Here is a 22,179-nt window from a genome sequence, read left to right as displayed (position 1 = left end):
CTCCTCTTCTTCTTCCTCCCCCTCTCTTATTCTTTTAAGAGTTTGTCAAAACCTGAAAAGGGAAAGCATGGAATAAAACTTTGGGGCTTTCAGGTGTAGTGGGACTTGCCTTTAATCCCAGCATTTGGGAGACAGAAGTGGGTAGAGCTCTGTGAGTTCAAGGCCAGCCTGGTCTACAGATTGGGTTATAGGCCAGTCAGGGCTGCACAGTAAGACCCATGCTGGTGTATATATTGAGGTTGCTCAGTGGTTAGAGTGTGTACTGCTCTTGTAGAAGTTTGTTTCCTACACCCCCATTGGCGAGTCACAACTGCCTGTAGATCCTGGAGTATGATAGGAGTTTCTACCTTCTGTGGGTGTCTGCACTGCCATGCAAACATACATACGCATAATTAAAAAATCTGTAGACCAGGCATGGTGGCACAAGCCTTTAACCCTAGCGCTAGGAGGAGGAGACAGTCTCAGGCAGCCAAGGTTGTAGAATGAGACCTTATCTCAAGAAAAAAAAATCTTTAACAAGCTAGGCACAATGGTACAAGCCTGTGATCTCAGCACTTGGGAGATGACATAGGTGTCTAAGAGGTTCAAGGGCATCTTTGGTTACATAAAACCATTCTGAGATGTGTGATACCCTGAATAAAAAGACATCCCCCAAAAAATCCTGAACCAACACAATCAAACACATACACACACACACACACACACACACACACACACACGCAGAGTGTGCGAGGAAAGGGGGTGGTCCACAGCCTAAGGTTACAATCAAGGCTTAGAAGCCTCCACCATTTCCCAGATCTTTTTTCTTTTTTTCTTTTTTTTCTTGTTTTCTTTTTCTTTCTTTCTTTCTTTCTTTCTCTTTCTTTCTTTCTTTCTTTCTTTCTTTCTTTCTTTCTTTCTTTCTTTCTTTCTTTCTTTCTTTCTTTTTTTTTTGTGTTTTTTTTTTTTTTCGAGACAGGGTTTCTCTGTGTAGCCCTGGCTGTCCTGGAACTCACCCCATAGACCAGGCTGGCCTTGAACTCAGAAATCCGCCTGCCTCTGCCTCCCAAGTGCCCGGCTCCCAGATCTTTTTCTAATGTAAGCCCTGTCTCGGTCTGTTTCCTGAAACTGAAGAGCGGGGTGAGCATTCCCTCACAAAGGACACAAGGAGCCATGCCTCACTGTTTAGCGCCCTGCTTTCCCGAGGGACTCACTCCTGAGCCTGCCCTTGAAAGAAAGTCACAGCTAGTGACCTCATTGTTAAAGATCCCATGTCTCATGACAACCACAATAGCAGCCAAATTTCAACTTTTGGAGAGAACAAACCATCCTAAAACCACGCCATCAGTCGTCTTTCTTCCTAAAGAACTCTTCCAGCCTGCTGGTTGGGGGTGCATGTCTGAAGCCAGAGGCAGGAAGATTACTATGAGTTTGAGGATAGCCTAGGCTACATAGTGAGTCCTACACCAGCCTGAGCTACTCCATGAGACTCTGCTTCCAGTATAAAATAAGGGGCTAGAGACAGTTCAGTGGTTAAGAGACTGACTTCCTGTTTTGGGCCTTAGCACTTGTGTCCCGCAGCTCCCGACTTCCTGCAACTCTAGCTCCAGGGGCTCAGACCACCTTTTCTACCCCCTGTAGGTCCCCTCACGCACACGGACATACAAACACTCACAGACACATAAGTAAAAAAAAAACATTTTTTTTAAAGCAAAGCAAACAAACCAAGAGCTGCCAAAACCAGAATAAGACAAAATGACTTTGCTAACTTTGCAGCCCTAGGCCCAGCTCCGCCCTGGCTCCCCGGCCTGTAAGGCTGGCCTCCTGTTCATCTTGCCTGCTGGCCACAGAGCCAGTTCCGGGCAGTGCTGTAGGACTGAAGGGTGGACAAGGCAGTCTTTGCTGCTTACAAGGGACTTTATATTATGTTCCTCCTCTGCTGTGGTCCTCGGGCAGGTTCCCCAATTTCTGTAACTGGTTCAAAACTGGTCTGTAAAGAACTAGGTCCCTGGAGTGGCCATGAGGCTTCAGTGATGTGTTTGAAGCCATGGCTGCCTGGCCCACCGTTGTAAGAGCTGCTGGGTGTTTGTTTTGTGTAGAGGGCTTTGAATTCGATTGCTTTGGTCTTCTTCAGGTTCTCTGCCCCCAGCTCCTGGTCCCAGAGGCTGGGGGCCAGAATAACCCGGTTTATGATCTGACCCTTTTTAGGGATAGGATTTCTGGGTTTCTGTGCCTCCTGTATAGTCTGGAGGCCTCTTAGGTGGCTAGGAAGGGTCTGGACAGAGGCCTACAGCACGCTGGGCTGGCTGGGTGTGGCTTCGCATCTGGACCGCATGTTCCTGGACTTGTGGACTAGTTAGGTAGTTTGGGAAGAGTTAGCCAGTGAGGCTAGACCCCAGGGCCAAGGCAGTTGCTCCTTGTTCCGAGCCTACTGTGGGGCACAGGATGCAGGGGTCCCTCAGGAGCAAATTCAGGACACCCCTTTCCAGACCATGACTTCCCTCCGCACTGAGGCCTGCTCTCCCTTGGTCCCCAGGCTCCATCTCTGTGAACAGCCGCAGCACGCCATTCTTGGCCACAGGAGAGAGTGAGGTCCTGGACCTGGAGAGTGAGCTGTTCCTGGGTGGCCTCCCTGAGGGGGGTCGAGTGGACCTGCCTCTGCCCCCGGAGGTGTGGACAGCTGCTCTCCGGGCTGGCTACGTGGGCTGTGTGCGAGACCTCTTCATAGATGGACGGAGTCGAGATCTCCGGGGCCTGGCTGAGGCACAGGGGGCTGTGGGCGTGGCTCCTTTCTGCTCCCGGGAGACCCTGAAGCAGTGTGCATCGGCCCCCTGTAGAAATGGGGGCATCTGCAGAGAGGGCTGGAACCGCTTCGTCTGTGATTGCATCGGAACCGGCTTTCTGGGTCGGGTCTGCGAGAGAGGTGAGGCGGGTCCTGTGTCCTCAGAAGGACGCCATTTTCACCCCCATGCTTCCTTCCACTTCAGAGTAACCCTCAGGCCAGCCCCCCACTTTCCTCCCAGTAACGACTCTCTTGCCTTCTCTCTTCACTTTCCATGTTTCCTGTCTCCTTTGCCCCTCTTCTCCTCTCCTGGGGCAGAGGCCACGGTCTTAAGCTATGATGGTTCCATGTATATGAAGATCATGCTGCCCAATGCCATGCACACGGAAGCGGAGGATGTGTCCCTGCGCTTCATGTCCCAGAGGGCTTATGGACTCATGATGGCCACCACCTCCAGGGAGTCGGCCGACACTCTGCGTCTCGAGCTGGACGGGGGGCAGATGAAGCTCACCGTCAACCTCGGTAACCACCCTGTCCCCGGCCTCCTGGCCCCTCCCTGGCCCGACTCTGACCGACATGCCCCTCTGTCTGGAGAAGCTGGTGGTGGCACCAGCCAGAGGTGACCTCAGCAGTTTAGAGACAGGTAGCAACATCCCAAATATGAGCTCCTGAGGGCTGTGTTTGTTGATGCACAACCTAGAGCAGCGGGCCATGGCTGATCAGACTGTGGGGCTGGTGACCATACCTGTCAGAATGCATCTGAGTATGATAACTGTTCTCCCAGGTCACTCCTGTGGAGTGCTGGTGACATCCGCCCGTGTGACATCCGCCCTGCACACACAAGATGGCACATTCATTTGCTCATTCTCTGGCATATTCATTATGGAGTTGCTTGTTGACACCTGCTAGGAACAAGCCCGTGCTCAGTGCAGCCCAGTGTCAGACAGAAGGACGACAAACAGCCGGCCTCTGCATGCAGCCATGGCAGAGCTGTCTCTGCGATGTTGTGCACAGGTTTATGTGTGTACTCTGGGCACAGGAGCATACTGCCTCACACCTGTCTAGCTAGCATCTTGTCCTCATGGCTGAGTCCCATGGCTGTCCTGGGAAGACAGCAGTTCACCCTGTCTTAGAGATTATGAACTCTCTTTGGAGACAGAGTCTCACTATGTAGTCCAGGCTGGCCTTGAACTCACAGAGATCCACCTGCTCTGCCTCCTGAATGCTAAGTAGATTAGAGGTGTGAACCACCACTCCTGGCCCAGTCATGAAATTTTTATATTGACTTGGCCAATACAACAAAGCTAGTAATGGCTGGGGAGGTGCGTGTGTTGAACCCAGTCCATGGGCTGTCATGTTCAGTTTTGGGGTGGGGGCTGTCAGGCTGCTGGTCCTCTCCATCAGACTACTTCCTGTCTCTGCTGCTGCCTATGGGTAAGAACAGGCCCTGCCTACACATCTCCAGAGGCACAGGGATATCACTCTCAGGTTATCCTATTAGGTTATTGTGGGCCAGGGCTTTTGAAAGAGAGAGCAGAGTTACTCATTTGGCTGGTGGCAGAGTGTTCTTGTGAGGGCCAGCTATATGCCAGGTCATGAGCCAGAGCCAGGAGGGCACCTCACAGACTGCAGTGTAGGACACCCTGAGCGGAGAGGCCCTGCAGTGTCCAGGCTGCTGATGCAGCTGTCCATCGCTCGCTATGAGAGCACCACAGCCGAGGACTGCCCCGCAGAAGCCATCAAGCCCCAGAGTCTAAGCAGAGCCCCATGTGTTCTGGTCACAGGGCAGGAGCGCTCTCTAGAACACAGAGCTTTGAGCTTCTGAACATGGGCCTGCACTCTCATTCCAGCCTTGATCTCCAGAGCATTTCTGGGATAGATTGTGGACTTGGGGTGGGGGAGGCTTGCTCAGATGCCTGAGCTTGCTAAGAGGCGGGAGCTGGGAGAAGAGGGGTAACCAGGGCCTGAGGTTGATTTGAGGTTCTCCCAGCTCTGCTCTGACCTAGAGTCACAGCTCACTGAGTGGGTGGCAGATGACAGCTTGGCCAGGGGATACAACAGCCCTGCCCCCTCCGCTTTGCCCTTGACACTGTCCTAGAAAGAAGGTCCTGCAGGGACTCCTAGGTCCTTCTCCTTCTCAGTCTTTAGACTGCGTGCCCAGCACAAGATCCCTGCTGTTGCTGAGCTTGTGCCTGGTCTCACGTGGCGAAGCTTCCTGTGCTGTTTGGTGGGACAGAGCAGGAGAAGCGGCTGGAGCTTTTGCTCCTCGGAGAAGGCCTGCTTCTGACCTCTTTGGACTGTTCTTGATCTCCTGGGAAGAAGCCGGAGTTTCTTTAGACAAGAGATGGCATTCTTGGCCAGGAAAATGTATCTTGCTGGACCCTTGGGACACAACCCTTGGGATTCAGCCTACGTCGTACAGGCTTGCCTTGCTGTCTGTGTCTCATAAATCTCAGAAGTCAGAACACGATCCAGAGAGATCTAGTTTGGATGTCTCAGACTGATGACAGCCAACGACAACCTCTGCCCTACACCTCTGGCTCTGCCCTGCCCCCATCTGCAGAGACATGGGTGCTGAGAACTAATCTCTAGCATAGCTCATGACAAAGCTGAGACCAGACACTTGCTGCAGACATCCCACTGCACAGAGGTGTGTAGGCATGGAATACACTCCAGTGTGGCACATCAGCCTGGGAGAGGGACCCACGCTGGAGCCAGGTTCAGGAGCTTGCTTCCCTGTAGCATTCCCAGTACAGCCTAGAATTCCTTATTTCTCATCCTGTGAGCCACCCAGGGCCTGCTGTGCTCCAGACAGGCAGCAGCATGGAGGCTGGGCTGGACTCGCTGCCTAGGAGCTAGAGCTCAGTCTTTCTAATGCTGAGACCCTTTCATACAGTGAGCTCCTCATGGTCGGTGACCCCCAACTGTACAATTATTTTTTATGCTACCTTTGTAACTTTGCTAATTATGAGTTGTAATGTATTTTCACATGGCTTTAGGTGACCCCTGTGGAAGGGTCATTCAATCCCAAAGGGGTCACGGCCCACAGGTTGAGAACCACTGAACTAGAGGATTCTTGCCTCTGTGTAGGCACTAGAGATACAAGCTGTCTCTTGTCCAGTCGTCCAGCCTGGAGCTGAGTGGGAAGAGTTCTGGGTTTGGGGCCAGAAGACTCAGGGTCTAACTGTGGTACTTTTCATGACTTGATAAGTTAATTCCTCTCTCCAAGTCTGCTACCCCTCTCCCCATTTAAAATGGGGCTAGATTCTTCACCCAAGGGTCTGAGAAATCAGCTCAGTTGGTAAAATGTCATACAAGCGTAAAGATCTGAACTCCATCTGGGGAGACAAAGACGGGAAGATCTCCAGGCTTACTGGCCAGCCTAGCATAGCTCCAGATCATGGTGAGACGTTCTCAGCAATCAAGGTAGATAGCTTCTGAGGAATGGACACCCGAGGCTGACCTCAGTGTGGCGTCCACATACACTCCAGTGTGGCACATCAGCCTGGGAGAGGGAGAAGGAGCTCAGTGTGAGGGCTTGCTTCCACAGAGCACCGCCAGTGCAGTCCAGGCCAACCTCACTCTGCTCCTCATCCTGTGAACCACTCAGGGCCTGCCAGGCTCCAGACAGGCAGCTGCATGAAGGCTGTGGTGCTGGGCTGGGCTTGCTGCTAAGGAACTAGAGGTTTGGTCTCAGATTTGTGGTCTGTGTCTGCAAGCAGGGAGGACAGAGGTTCAAGAGGTAGCCATACAGTTCTTCAGGCTCCCAGGAGAGAAAACTCAGAGCTGTGCCTGAAGGAGGAGCAGAGGTACCAGAGAAGGCCCTGGTAGAGGGGGTCTTCTGGGATGGTTTCCAGAGCTGGGAAACCTACTTAAGAGAGGGCCAGCTGTGTGTGTGTGTGTGTGTGTGTGTGTGTGTGTGAGGTGGCAGTGGCCCAAGCCTTTAATCCTAGCATTGGGGTGGGGGAGGGCAGAGGCAGTTGGATCTCTGTGAGTTCAAGGTCAGCCTGGTCTACAGGGTTTTGGCTCTGGTCTACAGAGCCAAAGCTATATAGAGAAACCCTATCTCAACAGAACAAAACAAAACAAACAAAAGACCCAAACCAACCAACCAACCAACTAACTACCCACCAACCCACCCACCCAACCAACCAACCAACCAACTACCAACCACCCACCCACCCAGCCAACTACCCACCAATCCACCCACCCACCCAAACAACCAACCAAACAACTACCAACCAACCAACCACCAACCACCCACCAAACAACCACCAAACAACCACCTAACCAACCAACCAACCACTCAACCAACCAACCATACAACCAAATAACCAAAACACAACAACAAAAAAGAGAGAGCCAGCCAGAAAGGCTCTGATACCTCTTTGCAGACAGAGGAACCAGAGGACTGGAGAGTGGCCTCCCCCAGCAGCTCAGCCTCTGAGCCCAAGCAGGGGAGCTGGTCTCTGCCTCTAGGAATGCTAGTGTCCCCTGGATTCTTGACCCTGTTGCAGTGTGGCCTATTCCTTGCTGCCTACCCTGGGTCTGGCCTCTCCCCAGGAAGTGCCATGATGGGCCTAGTCTGAGCCACACGGGGCTCTCCTCAGCCTCTGCCCGTGTGGATTTCCTTTTCCACTCAGAAGCTGCTGGTGTCCAGAGACGCCCACCTCTGAGGAGGACATTCTTGTGTTTGGGCTTTTCCTTAGTGTCCTCGGGCCCTTCTCAAAGTTCCCCTTGCTCCTAAGTTCTCACTGGTTTTGCTCGTGTGGACCTTTCTCATGTTTTAAGTCACGGGAATGCACATGACATCTCAGAACCCTTTAGCTCCTGGAGCCATGAGCGCTCACTGCCTTCCCACCAGGGGCGGGACTGTGACTGTCTATAGGCTGGGGGTCTGAGTAAAGATGGTACCAGGGCAAGTGCTCTGTGCGATGCCTCTTGAGAGAGGTGGCTGTTTATTGAGGCTCCTTGAATGGAGCTGGAAGCTCTGTCTCCACCCCACCCCCACCCTGGAAGTGAGTTGGACCAAATCAGGAACCATAGCCTTTCTATTCATTCCTCTCTGTGTGGAGTCCTTCCCCTCCCCTCCCCTTCCCCTTTCCCCTATCCCCTCCCCTCCCCCTCCCCTTCCCCTTGTCCCCTCTCCTCCCTCTCCCCTTTTCCTTGTCCCCTCCCATGCTCACACCACCAGCCCAATCTCTATGTCCAGCATCAGCATGGCCACCCATTCTCTGCTCGTGAGGCACCGGCTGCTGGCCAGCGGGTTACTGATTCTCACGCTCTGAACAGCATTTTGGAAATGTGTGATGGAAGGGCTGCTTTCTCCAGCCGGCTCTGTCCCTGCTTTCCTTGGGGAAGGCTTGCCCCACCCCCATCCATCTTGAAGGAGGCCCTTGAGGGGAATCACTGCAGGGTAGGCTGGAATTGTCACCTCTTCTCTGGACAGATGGACACCAACACTCCTTGTATCTCCTCTCCTGGGGACAGGAAGGTCGAGCTCTTCACTTGGCTCTGTTCCTTTACAGGAGACTGACCTGCACTTCCAGCCCCCCTTTTTCCTTTTTTGGACCCTTCATTGGTGAAGACTCTGCTGGCTTGGAGAGAGCCCCTGGGACCTGACTCCAGGGCCTGGCACCCTCCCTCCTCATCCTCACCAGCCTCCTTCCTCTGTTCCTGCTTCTTCTTCTTTTTTTTCTTTGCCCTTCCTCAGCCTTCTTCTCTCTCTGTGACCCCTCACTTCCTCTGTTCTTTGACCTCCCACTGCTCCCGGTGCCCAGGCTGTGGCTCAGGGTCCCCGCCGCTCCCTTCCACTCTGCTGTGGTTGACAACGCGTGTGGAGCTCAGCTGTACTGCCCCAGGGCCCATGACCCTCAGAGCCACAGTGGGTGTTTGTTTACCACCAGTGCAGGAACCTTCCGAGGCCCCAGGGATGCCAGGTGCATCCTGGGCCACGGGGCACCCCGGGCAGAGCTTGTTGTCTGAACAACCCACAGGAGTCCAGGGCATCACACTTAACCAGGGCTAGAGATTGCCTACTCTCTGAAAGGCCAGGGTCAGACCAGGCCTCACCTGTAAACTGCTAGCCTCTCAACAGTGAGGAAGAGATGCCCAGGCTCAGAGAGAGCCGTCTGAAGTCACTCAGTGCGTGTGGAGAGGACTGAGGCAAGGACCCAGTACCCCTACCCCACCCCCACCCCCACCCCTAACCCACAGCCCCAGGAAGTCCCATCACTCCAAGCCTGGCCAGGGCTTTGGACTTATGAACTGGTATGGCACCCCAAGGGCATTTCAAATTTCAAATGACCCAAGGCTCTCTTGAAGGGCTAGCAGACTCCCACCAACCAAAGGGTTGATCAGAGGCTCCTACTGGCCTGGGATGCAGGCTCCGTGTAGACACGTGTTTTCTAACCATGAGAAACCCTTTCAGACTTGAAATTGGGGGATAGCCCAGGGCAGGATTGAGGGCCTCTGCTTATCAGTGACTTGCATTGTGCCCAGAAGTCACATTTTGCAGATCTTGGTGTCCCTATGGGAGGCCTCAGCTCCTTAGAAAAATTGACAAAATACTAATTCTTTGGGGTGAGGGAGTTCTTCGACCCCTAGTGGTAGCTTGGTGCCCCCAGGGCAGGGACAGATAGAAGGAAGGTTCCTGTTCAGGTGGTGGCTGGCCTCTGGGGCTTTGGGAGGTTTATGGCCTTAGGAAGGGGGCCCTGGGGCAGACCCCTCTTTTGGGCTCAGAGCTGGAGGAGTGATTGTCACCCCTGAGCTCTAAGCAGGGTGTCGTCCCAGAGCAGGGGGTGCAGGGACCCTGGCCTTCCTTACCCATCTCCCCCAGTGATTGGGTAGATGTGGGGTTGGTCAAGCCCTCATCCCCTGTATCCCCTGTACGGCTGGGATTGCCAAGGTGCCCGTCTCCCTTAGACATTGAGAGGCCTGGGCCCCTCCAAAAGGGGGACACAAGCCCTCTTCCCACCACCTGACTGCCCTGCCTCTTGGCTTTAGGGAGGGTTGGAGCCCTCTTGAGGGCATGAAAGACAGCGGTCCAACTGAGGACTGGGAGAGGGCACCTGGGCACGCGTGGTCCCCAGAAAGTGGCCCTAGGGGGGAATCCCCGCCTGCAGATACCCCTCCCTGTGAAGGATGTAAAAAAAAAAATACACACAAAACCTTGTTTTTGCCTTTTTTCTGCCTCCCCCTCTGCCCACCCCACGGCCCCCCCAGACTGCCTGCGCGTCGGCTGCGCACCCAGTAAGTGGCTTGCCTCTTCTTCTGCAGAGACCCAAGAGGTCTGGGAGGCTGGACATTGGGATTTAGGGAGAAAGGGATGGAGGGAGGGGGAAGACATAGTTTCATTATTGACTTGTGAGGGGATTGACCAGGGCTGCGGGAGGGGAACAGGTATGGTGGTGGGATGGGGAATTGTGGGGGGCAGCATGGACAAAGTGAAGCAGAACCAGGAAGAGGTAGCTGGTAAGGATGCTTATGGATTCTGGGAAATGGAGGGCAGGCAGCACCTGCTGCAGGAACACAAAATCTGGAGACTTAATGATGCATCTCCACTAGTGGCCACAAGGGGGCAGGCGAAGCACATGGGAAAGCCGATTTGGGTAGGAAGGGTAGGGGCCTGCCCAGAGCCTCAAAGTCTTTTAAGTCCTTGTAGTGCCTGAGTTTGCAGAGTTCCTACCAAACCCAGAGTTGTTAGTGGGGGCTGTATGCAGGAATTAGAAGGGAAGCCAATGTAGATAGGTCCAGGTCTCTCTGTCACTGAGCTAGGTTCAGTCTCAGTTCCTGCAAGTTGTGCCTAGATCACCTAAATGAGGAAGTGGGCATGGAAGGGCACAGAGGAGAGTTTGTGTGCTCACTTGTTTTACGTAGTTGTGTCATAGAGTGTGCACACACCTGAGGCCCTTTATGGTCAGCATCCCAAACCCCAGGCAGACAGCATTAGGCACCCCCCCAGAACACCTGACACATGTGTGTGTGGACAATCATACGTCCATCAACTGTCAATAAATGGTCCCAGATTCCAGGAAGCAGAACATGCCTGTGGCCACGCAGGCTCTTTGAGCACTGCATGGGGGGCGCAGTTCCGGGGGTAGCGTTAAGCCGGAATATACAGGAAGGTCACAGTGGGTCCGAGCTGGCTTGCGCACATGGAACGTGAAGCTGCGGCTGCCCTTCCTTTGAGTGTCAGGCCCGAGAAGTCGGCTGCTAGTGTCACACTGTAGGTCCTTAGGAGGGCAGAGGAAGGCGTGTCTATGTTCATGGCCACCGTTCCGTAACCAGCGATATCCTCTGCAGTCACACAAAGTGGCAGGACTGGATGGGGTTTGTGACTCCAGGTGTAGAAGATTTGGCTGCATGCACTCCAGGTGTGTGGTGAGGGTGTGCACAGTGGCGTGTGCTGGAAGTTGAGTGTGTTCACATGGGGGTGGGCCGCCTCCTGCCTGGGGCGCTGCCTGACGCTGCCTGTGACCCTGGGTCGCGCTATGCTTACTCCCCCCTTGGTGCTGCAGGTAAAGGCCCCGAGACGCTCTTCGCGGGGCACAAACTCAACGACAATGAATGGCACACGGTGAGGGTGGTCCGGCGTGGCAAGAGCCTGCAGCTGTCTGTGGACAACGTGACCGTGGAGGGTAGGTGGCCTAGACCCAAGATGCTGGGCGTATTTCTAGAGAGCTGTGTTTGCTAACTTCTCCCTGGGTGGTCATTCCAGAGAAGTTATTATTGCGGGTCTGGACTCCAGGGACCACCACAGCTCCACACAGGCAGCATCTGATCCACTGATCCCGCAGCTTTCTCCAGAGTGGTGGGATGGTAGTGCTGGCCCGGGACATCTAAGATCCCTTCCTGTGGCCCTGTTGGAGGAGATTTTGATGCCCGTCCCAGAGGTGAGCCCGTGTTTTATACAGTATCCCCTCATGCTGGTCTTCTGTCCGGAGCAGGGCAGATGGCAGGAGCCCACACTCGGCTGGAGTTCCACAACATTGAAACGGGCATCATGACGGAGCGGCGGTTTATCTCTGTGGTGCCCTCCAACTTCATCGGGCACCTGAGCGGGCTGGTGTTCAATGGTCAGCCCTACATGGACCAATGCAAAGACGGAGACATCACCTATTGTGAGCTCAATGCCCGCTTTGGCCTGCGTGCCATCGTGGCTGATCCTGTCACCTTCAAGAGTCGTAGCAGCTACCTGGCGTTGGCCACGCTTCAAGCCTACGCCTCCATGCACCTCTTCTTCCAGTTCAAGACCACAGCCCCCGATGGGCTTCTGCTGTTCAACTCAGGCAACGGCAATGACTTCATTGTCATCGAGCTGGTCAAGGGGTGAGGGGACGGGCACTGTGGTGTTCCCCTGCTGACCCAGATAGAGCTCTCCTTCCTGGCCTCTGGGGAGGTTCAAGGCACCCAGACATCGGGTCAGGAGTCACATTCTGAGTCATCATCCAGGAGGGCCCCTCTGCAGCCAACATGGAGAAGCAGAACCCTGCTTCCAGGCTGCTGCCCCCCAGCTACCTCCTTGCCAGGGTCCCCGTTACATTCTCTCTCTGACCACTGCCCTCTCTGTGGCAGAAGTAAGCCCAGCCTTTCTCTCCCCCTAGAGAATTGCACCCTCAAGTGGCTCAGACTCTGCTTCTAGGGGACCCCTACTGTATTACCAGGACTCCCCCTTTTGTCAGGTCCTCTTTTGGGGTCCAAGAGCAAGTGCTTCCAGGACCTCCCTGGGACAAGACTTAATGCCACAAGCTTCCAATGCCTTTTTTTTCTTCCTATGGGATCCCTTGTCTACCCCTCCTTCCCAGGCCCCTAGTTTTTCTGACAGCAGTAGCTCATTCTGGCCTGGCATCTCAGTGGTGTCCTTCTGATCTGGTGTTTCCTCCCTACTGTGGGGCAGGTACATCCACTACGTGTTTGACCTGGGAAATGGCCCGTCCTTGATGAAGGGAAACTCAGACAAACCAGTCAATGACAACCAATGGCACAATGTGGTGGTGTCCAGGGACCCAGGCAACGTACACACGCTGAAGATTGACTCCCGCACGGTCACGCAGCATTCCAACGGTGCCCGGAATCTGGATCTCAAAGGTGGGGCTGGAACCTCTAGAGAAGGCCAGCCTTACCCCAGCCCCCCTTTCTCCACTGAAATCAACCCCCCATAAGGGGATCAAGGCTGCTCTCCCTCACCCCTCTTTCCTGTTCTCCATGGTGTCTGGCTGGCATTTCCTCCCTGTGGCTCTCCTGTGAAGCCACCTCAGATGAGCTCTGGCCAGGCTCTTTCTCACCAGGGTCCCACTGTCTCCAGTGACTCTACAGACGTCACTGAAATGGTCATTGCCACTTCCCAAAGTAGGTTGCTGAGAGGAAGAAGAGGGGGAGAGGAGGAGAAAGAATAACGGACGGGTAGGGGGAGAAGGAGATGGTGGACTGGGCATTGACACAGGAGACGTAGGCTGCAGCTGTTTCAGAGCCATCGGGGGTCTATGAGACCTCCTTGCACACACACGCCTGGAGCATCACTTAGCTCCACAGGGCTCCACGTGTGTCCATGCAACCCAAACTGTCTAAACCTGGGGAAGATCTTCAGAGACCAGTAAATTCACCTCCTGAGTCCCCAGACCCAGAAGCTTGCTTGGCAGTGCTGCAAATTCACCTTGTGCCCAGGAGAGGGCGATGTGTTAACAGAGAATCAGAAGTGGCCGCAGACTCAGGGACCAGGCTTCAGCTATGATGTCCATTGGACATGCAGGAGAACTGGAGGCCGTGTGGGAGATTAGACATCTCTGAGGAAGACCTCCTCCAGGAGCCCCAGTTGTCAGGGGGACATTAGAGGGGAGAAGGCTGCTGAGTGAGGAGAGGCCTGCAGTTCTGGGAAACAGTCTTTAGGAAGGAGGCAGCGGGGGTGGGAGGGATACGGAGCTTCGCATCCCTGAAAGGCCCTGATTACGGGGCCGGAACTGGAATCAAACGTGTAGGAGAGAACATGGAGCGGGTCCCTCCAGCTGCCCCCCACCCCCACTTCCCCGGGCATCTGGCTTCTGAGGGAGGGGAGCAGACAGATGGCGAAGGGAAGGGAAGAGGAAGAGGTGGTGTTGGTGGGGAATCTGAGGTGTCACCGTGTCTGTTAGGTGTGTCCGGGAGGACCCAGTGGTAGGATGTCAGCATCCTGGGACAGGGGGGGACAAGGATGGCGGAGTGTTGACACCGCTGCCTTTGCAGGGGAGTTGTACATCGGCGGCCTGAGTAAGAATATGTTTAGCAACCTGCCGAAGCTGGTGGCCTCTCGGGATGGCTTCCAGGGCTGCCTGGCGTCTGTGGACCTCAACGGGCGCCTCCCAGACCTCATCTCTGACGCCCTGCACCGCATCGGGCAGGTGGAGAGGGGCTGTGACGGTAAGTGTGGCCAGAGTGTGGGGCAGTGAGGTGTGGCCCTGAGGCTAACGGGGGCCTTCTCAGGTCTTGCAGTAGCCTTGTCCCAAGAACTCCGGGACAAGGCGGGCAGGCAAAGGATAACAACATACTCTCCCTGTTACCTCCCACCCAGACGCCTCGTGGTCTTTGAGTGCCCCTTTTCCTATTCCATCCCGTCACCCTAGTTAGTATCTGGTCCTTCTAGAATGATGGATCAAGGGCAGAGCCTCTGGCTGGCGGGGGCACGTCTGCAGCCCTGGGCACGTGGCTAAGCCTGGGGCATTTCTCCTTCCCGCTCTTTCCAGGCCCCAGCACCACCTGCACCGAAGAGTCTTGTGCCAACCAGGGCGTCTGTCTGCAGCAGTGGGACGGCTTTACCTGTGACTGTACCATGACCTCCTATGGCGGCCCTGTCTGCAATGACCGTGAGTGCCAGCAGGGCTGGGCTCTGGGTGCTCCCATCCCATCCTCAGCCACAGGAACTGCCTAGGTGGGAAGAAAGAGGGATTTTGCTTCCTTCTGCTCCATCACCACAGAGGCCATAGAGGCTAGTGGTTGCTGCCCCCTCACTGCTGCCCGAGTCTTTGGAGCCATCGATTGGCAGGTGGCCTGCAGGTGGCCTCTCCTGGCTCTGAGCTGGCCTGTATATCTGGTTTCCCTAGACACAGGTCCTGCTGTGCCCCTCTCTCCCCAAGAATCCCAGCTGCAGGCTGTCCCCTCGAGCCACAAGGTCAGTCCCTAGCATTCTCACTTGCCAGCTTGCATACTGTTGAGGCCCCTCCCCAGAGAGAACAGCCTTGACAGCATTTTCTAGTCCCCAGAGGTTGGTGGCCATCAGCTGGTTACGGCCTGGCAGAGGGAGGACAGCTGGGTCAGCCGTGGGGGCATGGTGTGGGTGTGGAGGCTTTGGCCTTTCTCTCTGATGATTGGGGATGGGGTGGGTGACATGCAGAAAAGACACACACCTGGACACACATAAGCCTTCTCTGCTTTTCAAAAGTTAAAGTGAGCCAACAGGCCTGCGGACGCCTGGGGCTTGTTCCAGCAGGTCTAGGTACCACTGTCTCACCGCCACTCCTCTGGCTCTGTGTCATCGGACGGGAGTTCCGAGTCATACCAGGGGATGGGACTCCTGGATGGCTGTTGAGTTTTCCTTTGATAAGATGTCCGGCCCCCTCTCTCTGCACTTCCTTGGTTCTCGGGTGTGGCCAGCCCTCCCAGCTCTGTCCCCCAGGGTTCATCTGGCCTGCTGTCCTATGGGCCTCCTCCCTAAAGCTTCCAACCAGCTTAGGACCACCTCAGCCTGCTGTGTGTTCTGCTTGGCTCCAGACGGCACAAACCTGTTCTCTGTCATCACCCTTCCCATGCGATCCTTCACCGAAACTCAGGGATGGAACTCTGCCAGAACCTGGGGCAATTGGCTGTCGTGGTCACTCCTGCTGCACATGGGTTCCTGGGAATGGGGGTGATGCCCATGCCGGGCTCCTCTTGCCCAGGATTTAGGGAATCTGGTCCAAGTTATGGCTGTCCATTCACGGCCATATGGAGAACACAGGCTTCAGGAAAGGTCTAGAGCTGGAGGCGGGGGTGTGTGTGTCTAGGGAATCGGTCTACTTTTGGGCAGGGGTGGAAAGAGAAGGTTCTCTAGGGTCTTGGCTGGGAGAAAGAAGAGACACCAGAACTGGGGAGTCCAGCCTTATCCGGGGGGTGTTGTCATTCCGCACACTGCTCCGTGTAGCTAGTGGCATAGCCTGAGCTAAGCTATGGAGCTAAAGAGAAGATGGTGAAGCCCGGCGTCCCCCCAGGGCTCAGTGCTGTTGTGAAGCTGGCTGGAGTTGCTCTGGGGTCTGCCCTAGTGCCAGGGCGGAGTGAGAGACTGGGTGGGGTGTCTGCGATGCCCCCTTTTCTCCCAGGGCCTCTCCTCTGCCTGGGTTTTCATGCAAACTCCTTCTCGGAGCCCTGCACACTCCGAACAGAGAGCCCTGCACACCGTCAACCAGCAGTCAGGAAGGAGGCGGGGTGTCTGTGAGGAGGGGTGGGGAGCACGGACACGGGAGCAGCGCAGAGTCGGCGGCCCTGGGGGGGGGGTGTTCAGAACGGCCTGTGTGGAGAAAGAATAGGAAGGGGAGATCTGAGCTCCAGGCAGCTTCTTCCTGCCTTTTGCCTCTCTTTCCCCATCTGTATAATGGGAGCTTTGGGTGGGGGGCGGACTCTCAAGAGTCAACTCTGGCCGACTTGGAGAAAAAAGATCAATCAAGAGGCAAGTAGGGAGAATGAAAAGGGGGTCATTCAATGAGAGAGGCGGGGCTGGGTGGAAAAGGGCGTCTATACCAACGCCCCGGGCTCCTGCTGTCTGGGCAGCTCTGGCCTTTCCCAGCCTGTTTCCTCTCACCATGCCTGCGTCACCACCTCTCATCTCTGCAACCTCTATTGATCTCTCGCACACCTCCATCTCTCTTCTCTCTTACCCTCTGTCTGTGTCTCTCCCCGCCCCCACCCCCAGATCACTCCCTCCGGCTCTTTCCAGTCCCCACTCACTGATATCGATTGGCCTCTGGGCGGCTTCCCTTCCTCTGTCACCACCAGCAGCTCCTCCCTCTCTCCCTCTGGGGCCATAAATGTTCTGCCTGCTTGGAGCTGTGTCCATCTGTACTCCAGAGCCAGGGCCCCAAGGATGGGAGACAGTGGGCAGGGGGACGGGGCCTCGGGAACCGCACCCCACTGGCTTTTCTCCCCGGTGAGGCTATGCGCCACTTGAAGCCTCCTCTTGGGCACCACCAGGGATGCTCTTCACATTTGAAGCCCATGATGATGTGTGTGGCCCTGCCCCACCACCTCAGCAGTCCTGAGAGAACTTGTTTCCTTCCTTCCTTCCTTCCTTCCTTCCTTCCTTCCTTCCTTCCTTCCTTCCTTCCTTCCTCCCTTCCTTTGTCTCAGAAACAGTCTCACTGTTTCCCAGGCTAACCTCTAGCTTGAGATAGTTTTTCGGTACTGGTGCATCAAGTGCTGGAATTCTAGACCTTAGCACCACACCTGGCTTGTCCTGGATCTCCACTGCACCCATGAGCTCACCATGACAATTCTGCACCAGAGTGGGATCTGGAACCAATAAGTGGGATGGGCTCTCCCCTCCCACTCCTCTCCTCCCGGCAGGGCACCTTCCCTCTACCCACCTGCCCAGCTCGGGCTCAGCCAGGGCCTCTTCCCTCCGTTCTCCTTCCCTCCTCTGCCTCCTGCATTGCTGGCTCCGCCCACCCCCACCCTGCCCAAGCAGGTGGATGTGAGTGTGAAGGTTGCATGGGGGGGGGGCGGTCGGATTTTATCTGCATGTGTCTCTGGGGCCTTGGCAAGTACTTCTGAGCCACCCCCAAGTTTGGAAAGCAGATCCCAGTGTAAGGGGGCCATCCCAAGACAGAAAGGTTTCTTGAGTGGGATGTGATCAGACCTGGAAGCTTTTGTCCTTCTGAACAACTGTCCTGGAGAACCCCGGGGAGCTGGGGCTGAGGCTAGGAGATCTGGGGAGGGGAGGAGGGAGGGCTGCAGAGGAGGAAGGGGTCTGGCATAGGGGTAGACAAGCACCTCGGCAGGCAGGTGTGTGTGTGTGTCTGTGTGTCTGTGTGTGTGTCTGTGTGTCTGTGTGTGTGTGTGTGTCCAGTGCCTTTGGGGCTGTGGATGGGTTCTCTATGCCCATGCATGGCTGTCTCGGAGGCTGAGCTTTAAGGGGGTGGGGAGTTTGTGTTGGCCATACATTGCCTATAATCAAACATGTACGTGTCTGTTTCTCTGCAACCATTTGGTATGCCAATATCTGATCACACACATACATATATGTGTCTGAGCTGTGTGCCTCCCGGCACACTGGCACCTATAGGGACTGCTCTCATACCCGAACCGGTCCACAATCCAGCGTGCACATGTGTTTCAAGGGGGAACAGCGAAAGAGGGTTGTGGCCATATCTCTGCGAGCTGGACCAGCAAGCACTTTTGGGTTTTGTCCAGATGGGGGAGGGGGCGGCGGCGGTCGAGGAGGAGGTGGAGGAGGAGGAGGAGGAAGAGGAGGAGGAAGAGAGCGGCCTCTCTTGCTAGCCTCAGTCCTGTTCAATTATTCAGCAGGGCCCCTTCTCCCGGAGGGTGGTGGCGGCGGTGGTGGTGGTGGTGGTGGTGATAGTGATGGTGGAAAGCGCGCTCCCGAGCGCGGGGGAGGGGCGGGGCGCGCGCATAGGAGAGGCGAGCGCCGAGCGGGCTAGCCAGGTGCCACGCCGCGGAGCTGCCCAGCGCCGCCCGCAGATCGGGAGCCGCTCGGGTCCCTCCGCCCTTCCCCCCTCCTCCTGCGCTTCCCCTCCCCTCCCTTCCTTTCCTCTGTCCCTCCCTCCCTCCCTCCCTGTGTCCCTCCCTCCCTCTCCCTTCTAGCCCTCTCAGCCTCTGCAGCAACACTCCGCTGCCTCCATCTCTCCGCCGGAATCTCGCAGGCTCGCGCCTTTCCTCTGCTTGGCCCCGCTCCCCTCTTCTCCTCTCCCCTCCTCTCCTCTCCCCCCACTCCCCCATCACCCGGATTTGCTTCCCTCCCCCTCCTCCCGCCCCCCTCCCCCGGCCGCTCCCTCCTTCCTTCTCTGGCCTCCGTCGGGCAGCGGCGGCGCCGGGTCGGTTCCGCGGGGCTCTTGCTTTCGGGGGAGCCGGGCCTCCGTCGCTTCTGCGCACCCCATCTCCCGCCCCGCTGGGTTTTTCCGCAGGATTTCCCTACCGTCCCCTCCCCAGCACCATGCCCCCACCCGCTGGCCGCTGACGGCCCTCTGCGCCGGCCCGGCCCCGGCCTGAGGGGGGACCCCTAGCCGCCCGCGATGGATCCAGGCTCCACGGACCTTGGCCTTCCCGCTGCGCGTACCCCGGATTCCCCGGCGGGATCCAGTTGATTTGCTTGGCTCCGGACTGAGGCTCGGGCTCTGGTTTTCCTCCGCTTCACCCCTACCCCCCTCTCGGAGCTCGCAGCCGGAGGGGGGCTTCGCGGGGCCGCGCAGCCCCGCGTCCCCGCCCCCGGCCATGGGGCTGTGAGGTGGCCGCCCCCGGGCCGAGATGCCCCCCGGGGGGAGCGGGCAGGGGGGGTGCCCGCGCCGCCCCCCCGCCCTGGCCGGGCCCCTGCCGCCACCGCCGCCGCCGCCGCCGCTGCCGCTTCTGCTGGGGCTGCTGCTGCTGCTGGGGGCGGCTGAGGGGGCCCGGGTCTCGTCCAGCCTCAGCACCACCCACCACGTCCACCACTTCCACAGCAAGCACGGCACCGTGCCCATCGCCATCAACCGCATGCCCTTCCTCACCCGCAGCGGGCACGGTAAGTGGCGCCCCGACGCCGGTGGACTGGCTTGGGGGGGGTGGGGGACTTGGGTGCTCCGCCCAGGCCCCGGGAGCCCCGAGGGCCGCACCCCGACTGTGCACTCGCGGAGCTGGGCTTTGCGGCGGAGCCCCTTCACCTCCCATCTCCAGCTCCCATCATGCCGGGCCCCACCCTCACCTCCATCTCTCTGTTCCTCCTGCTCACCCTCATCCCTGTCTTCGTGGTGCTTCCTAGTCTCACCTGCACCCGCTCTTCCCCACGTGCTTTGTTAGCCTCTGTCTCCCGGAGCCCTATCGCCTGTCCTTTCATCCTCTCTCGACCCTCCTTAAATCCCTCTTCCCTGTCACCTCCACCGGCGGTCGGTCAGCCGGCTCATGTCTCAGCCCGTCTTCCCCTCACCTTCCGCGGCTGCTGTGCAGCCTTCCTGCCTGGCACCCTTCCCCTTTCTATTCCGTTCCTGGCCTTCCACCACCTCTCAAACAATTCACTCGGTCTGGTGTGCGGGGCCGGCATCGGCACCCCTCGTGCTCGCATCTCTGGTACCTCCTCACCTTCCATCCTCATCTCTGCTCTGCTTCCAGTTGGGACCCTCCCCATGTCACCCCCGGAGCCCAGTCTCTCCCTGTCACCTGTCCTGTGTCAGCCCCAACCACTCCATTCACTGCCACCCCAGTCCTTCATCCCCTGTCCCCAGGCCCTTGCCTTTCCTTCTAGAACAGGCACCATCACTTTCCACTTCTGACTCCATCACGTCCCCCCTAGACCTTAGGCCTTCATTCTTCTGTATCTGAGACCCCCCCACCCTCCAGGACTCTCAGGAGGCCATCTCTGCCCAGCTCTGTACCTGTCACCTCCTGTCTATGTCCCCCAGACTCTACGAGCCTGTCCCTTTCTATTACTGTACCCCACACATCTATGCCGGGTGCCCCATTTCCTGCCACACCTGCCCATTGGCAGTTTCACCCCAGCCGCCCTTGTCTCAGGCCCCCCTCACATGCCATCTTAGGACTTCAGCCGCCTCCCATCCGGAGACCCCATCGGCTGTCGGCTGTCGGGTTATTCTGTTCACCACTTCCCGCTCTGTCCTGCACCCCAGCTCCCTCTCTCTGCCCCTTGTCCTCCAGTTAAGCCTGACCACCCCATCTCCAGCCCTTACCACCTCGCGACCCAGGCCCCTTCCCACCGCGGGACCCTCCTCTCCCTCTCTGGCTACCATCCCTGCTGTCTGGGCACCATGGTCCCCGTGCTCCTTTACACGCCCCTCAGCCCTCACTGTTCTCCCCTCTCCGGGCTTCTGCCCCTCCCTCCTGTCTCGGTCCCTGGCCACCCTCATTTCTGACTGTCCCTCAGCCGTCCTGCTCAGCCACATTGCTGTCCCTCCACCATCAGCTACAACCACACTGTTGTGTCCCATCCGTTCCCCTCAGCGCCTCCCATTTCTGCCCTGTCTCTGTTTTCCCATGACTGCTCTGTGTCTGCAAGAAGCCCCCTGATCTCCATGCCCCATGTCATATCCGGTCTTTCTGTCCCTGTCCCTCCCTGCCCCCATGTGCCACTACTCTGTGTCCTCCATTTCCCAGGAGCAGTCTCCTCAGGTCCCTCTGTTCCCTCTGCCATCTCGGCCACAGTCCCTGCCACAGGCAGCACTGCTGTCCGGTTCCTCTCTCCCACATCCTCACCCTCGCCATTCTTCTCATGCCAGCTCTGCCCCTTCAGGGTCTCCCTTGTCTGTCATTCCCCGGCCTCTGTGCTGTTCTCCCCTAGCTCTCCTCAGGCCTAGTGTTGCTCCCAGAGGTGCCCAGACAGAACATGGGCACTCTAGGTAATGATGTGAGGTGTCAGGAAAGGGGCCCCATGGGGAAAGAGGGGCAGACATGAAAGAGGAGGCCAGGGAGACAAGTGCTGGCCCGGATGATGGGCAGGTGGAGAGGAGGCCCAGGAGCTGCCGAAGGGCAAGAGTCAGGCAGAGGGAGGGGACAGGAATCCAGGCTTTCCTGAGCCATGCAGGAGACTTTATCCCTCTAAAGTTTTAGGTCTCCCAGAAGGTTTTTGTCACAGCCCTTGATGCTGCAGGGACACTGTCAAGAGAATGGGGCCAACAAGTGTAACATGTTGGCATGGGCATTGCCTGGTGCCTTCTCAGGGCAGGAGGAGGTCTGGGGAAGGGGGAGGGCAGCCTGGCACACCGATGAAGTGGTGGGGAGGCTAGGAAGGATTCAGGGGGGAAGGAAAGGGCTAAGGAAAGCTACAAGAGGAGAAACAGTTTCTCATGACTGAACCCCTCTCTGCTCACCTCAACTATGGGGAGATGAGCAAACGGCCTCCCTGGGCTGGAGCCAGCCAGCTGTCCTCCTGCTCCGAGGTCCCCTGGTGTGAGGGCAGCTCTGTGCACAGACACCTGCTTCTCTGCTCAGTCCCTTGCTTCCCTCCTCACTGCTTCCTCACTTTCCCTCCCATCCCCCACACCCCCCTCTTACATAATGTCCCTACCCACCTGCCATGGACATTTCTGTACCTAATGTCACTGTAGGGTATGGGGTGACCAGCACACCTGGGACCTAAAATGGACGGAGGAGGTGGCACCTTCCTGGTCGTGGACCCATCCCTTCATCCCAGTCCTGGTCTCTGAATCCTCGATGAGCTTCTTTCTAGTTCTCCCAAGAGCCAGTCAAGGCAGACT

At 56.9% G+C, this 22,179-nt stretch overlaps 1 protein-coding gene across 3 annotated transcripts in view; it reads left to right on the top strand.

Moving 5' to 3' along the window:
- Positions 1–22,179, top strand: part of Nrxn2 (neurexin 2) — a 103,159-nt gene that overhangs the window by 49,308 nt on the left and 31,672 nt on the right. The window contains exons 9-16 of one of the 3 annotated variants that reach the window (XM_052191372.1): positions 2,516–2,902; positions 3,080–3,283; positions 9,986–10,012; positions 11,281–11,400; positions 11,710–12,091; positions 12,660–12,850; positions 13,982–14,155; positions 14,479–14,598. In XM_052191372.1, the coding sequence (XP_052047332.1) occupies positions 2,516–2,902; positions 3,080–3,283; positions 9,986–10,012; positions 11,281–11,400; positions 11,710–12,091; positions 12,660–12,850; positions 13,982–14,155; positions 14,479–14,598 (1,605 nt within the window). Of the gene's footprint in view, positions 1–2,515; positions 2,903–3,079; positions 3,284–9,985; positions 10,013–11,280; positions 11,401–11,709; positions 12,092–12,659; positions 12,851–13,981; positions 14,156–14,478; positions 14,599–18,564; positions 19,497–22,179 lie in introns of those variants that run through there. The other 2 variants (XM_052191380.1, XM_052191388.1) reach the window with 2 other exon arrangements.

The sequence above is a fragment of the Apodemus sylvaticus genome, chromosome 1, assembly GCF_947179515.1.
Source record: "Apodemus sylvaticus chromosome 1, mApoSyl1.1, whole genome shotgun sequence".
Taxonomy (NCBI): Eukaryota; Metazoa; Chordata; class Mammalia; order Rodentia; family Muridae; genus Apodemus; species Apodemus sylvaticus.
This window is presented reverse-complemented; position numbering and strand designations above follow the sequence as displayed.